The sequence below is a fragment of the Gossypium raimondii genome, chromosome 2 (assembly GCF_025698545.1).
Source record: "Gossypium raimondii isolate GPD5lz chromosome 2, ASM2569854v1, whole genome shotgun sequence".
NCBI classification, from domain to species: domain Eukaryota; kingdom Viridiplantae; phylum Streptophyta; class Magnoliopsida; order Malvales; family Malvaceae; genus Gossypium; species Gossypium raimondii.
The window spans coordinates 10083563-10085057 of record NC_068566.1 but is presented as its reverse complement, the minus strand read 5'-3'; the positions used below and the strand labels follow the sequence as shown (position 1 = coordinate 10085057).

The following is a 1495-nucleotide window of genomic DNA, read 5'->3' as shown; positions in this document are numbered from 1 at the left end:
AGGAACAAAAATGTATCGCGATCTGCGAGAATCTTATTGGTGGCCAGGAATGAAAAGATATGTGGTTGAATATGTGGCTAAATGTTTAACTTGTCAGCGAGTTAAGGCAAAACATCAGTTCCCACCAGATTACTTCAGCCTATTTCTATTCCTGAATGGAAATGGGATTGTATCACGATAGATTTTGTAACGGGGTTACCTTTATCAGCAAGTAAGAAAAATGCTATTTGGGTGATTTTTGATCGACTTACGAAATTGGCTCATTTCATTACTGTCAAGACTGATTGGTCACTTCAAAAGCTTGCTGAAGTTTATTTTCAAGAAATCGTGAGATTACAGAGTGTCCCTATGTCGATAATTTCTGATCGAGATTCACGGTTCACTTCGAGATTTTGGAAACAGTTGCACAAATCTCTTGGTACGAGACTTAATTTTAGCACAACTTTTCACCCGCAGACTGACGGACAATCTGAGCGTGTTATTCAGATTTTGGAAGACATGCTTCGTACTTGTGTTATTGATTTTGAATCAGGTTGGGACCATTACTTACCTTTGGCCGAATTTTTATACAACAATGGCTTTCAATCGAGTATTCAAATGGATCCGTATGAAGCCTTATATTGTCGTAGGTGTCGATCACCTGTTTGTTGGCTGAAATTGAGTGAAAGAAGAATGATCGAGCCAAAATTAATTCAAGAAACAGAAGACATTGTTAAGAAAATTCGAGATAGATTGAAGACAGCTTTTGATAGAAAAAAATCATATGCATATTTGAAACGTCGAGATATTGAATATTATGTTGGTGATAAAGTATTTCTTAAGGTTTCGCCTTAGAAGAAAATTTTGAGATTTGGCCGAAAAGGGAAACTGAGTCCTCGTTTTATTGGACCGTATGAGATCATGGAAAGAGTGGGACCAGTTGCGCATCGTTTAGCTTTGCCTGCGGAACTACAAAAAATTCATGATGTTTTTCATGTTTCAATGCTTAGAAGATATCGATCGGATCCATCTCATGTTATTTCAATAGAAGATGTTGAAATTCAACCTGATATGTCATACGAAGAAGAACTGGTTGAGATTTTGGCACGTGAGATGAAAGAATTGCGTAATAAGCGAGTTCCATTAGTGAAAATGTTGTGGCATAGTCATAATGTTGAAGAAGCAACTTGGGAACCGGAAGAGGCTATGAGATCTCAGTACCCCTACCTCTTTTCAGGTAAATTTTAAGGACGTAATTTAATTAGGGGGAGAATTATAACGACCCGATAGTCAGGGGTGTCGAAAAGTGCATTCCCGAGACTCTGTTCCCGTAAATTGGACTCGTAAATATTTATTAAAAATATTTACGAAGCTAGTTGTGTAGTTAATTAGGTTTTGGTTAAGTGAATTTGCATGAATTAAGAGTAAATAGGTATAATGACTAAATTGCATATAGGGTGAAAGTTGAATTATAGATTAAAGAAAAATTAAAGGGACTAAAGAAGCAATTATGTCA

The 1495-nt window shown here is 36.5% G+C and overlaps 1 protein-coding gene across 1 annotated transcript; it reads left to right on the top strand.

The window, feature by feature from the left end:
- The first annotated feature begins 900 nt into the window (after positions 1 to 900).
- On the top strand, positions 901 to 1227 carry LOC105789519 (uncharacterized). The gene has a single exon (XM_012616888.1). The coding sequence runs from the start codon at positions 901 to 903 to the stop codon at positions 1225 to 1227; it is 327 nt and encodes a 108-aa protein (XP_012472342.1).
- Positions 1228 to 1495: the final 268 nt, after the last annotated feature.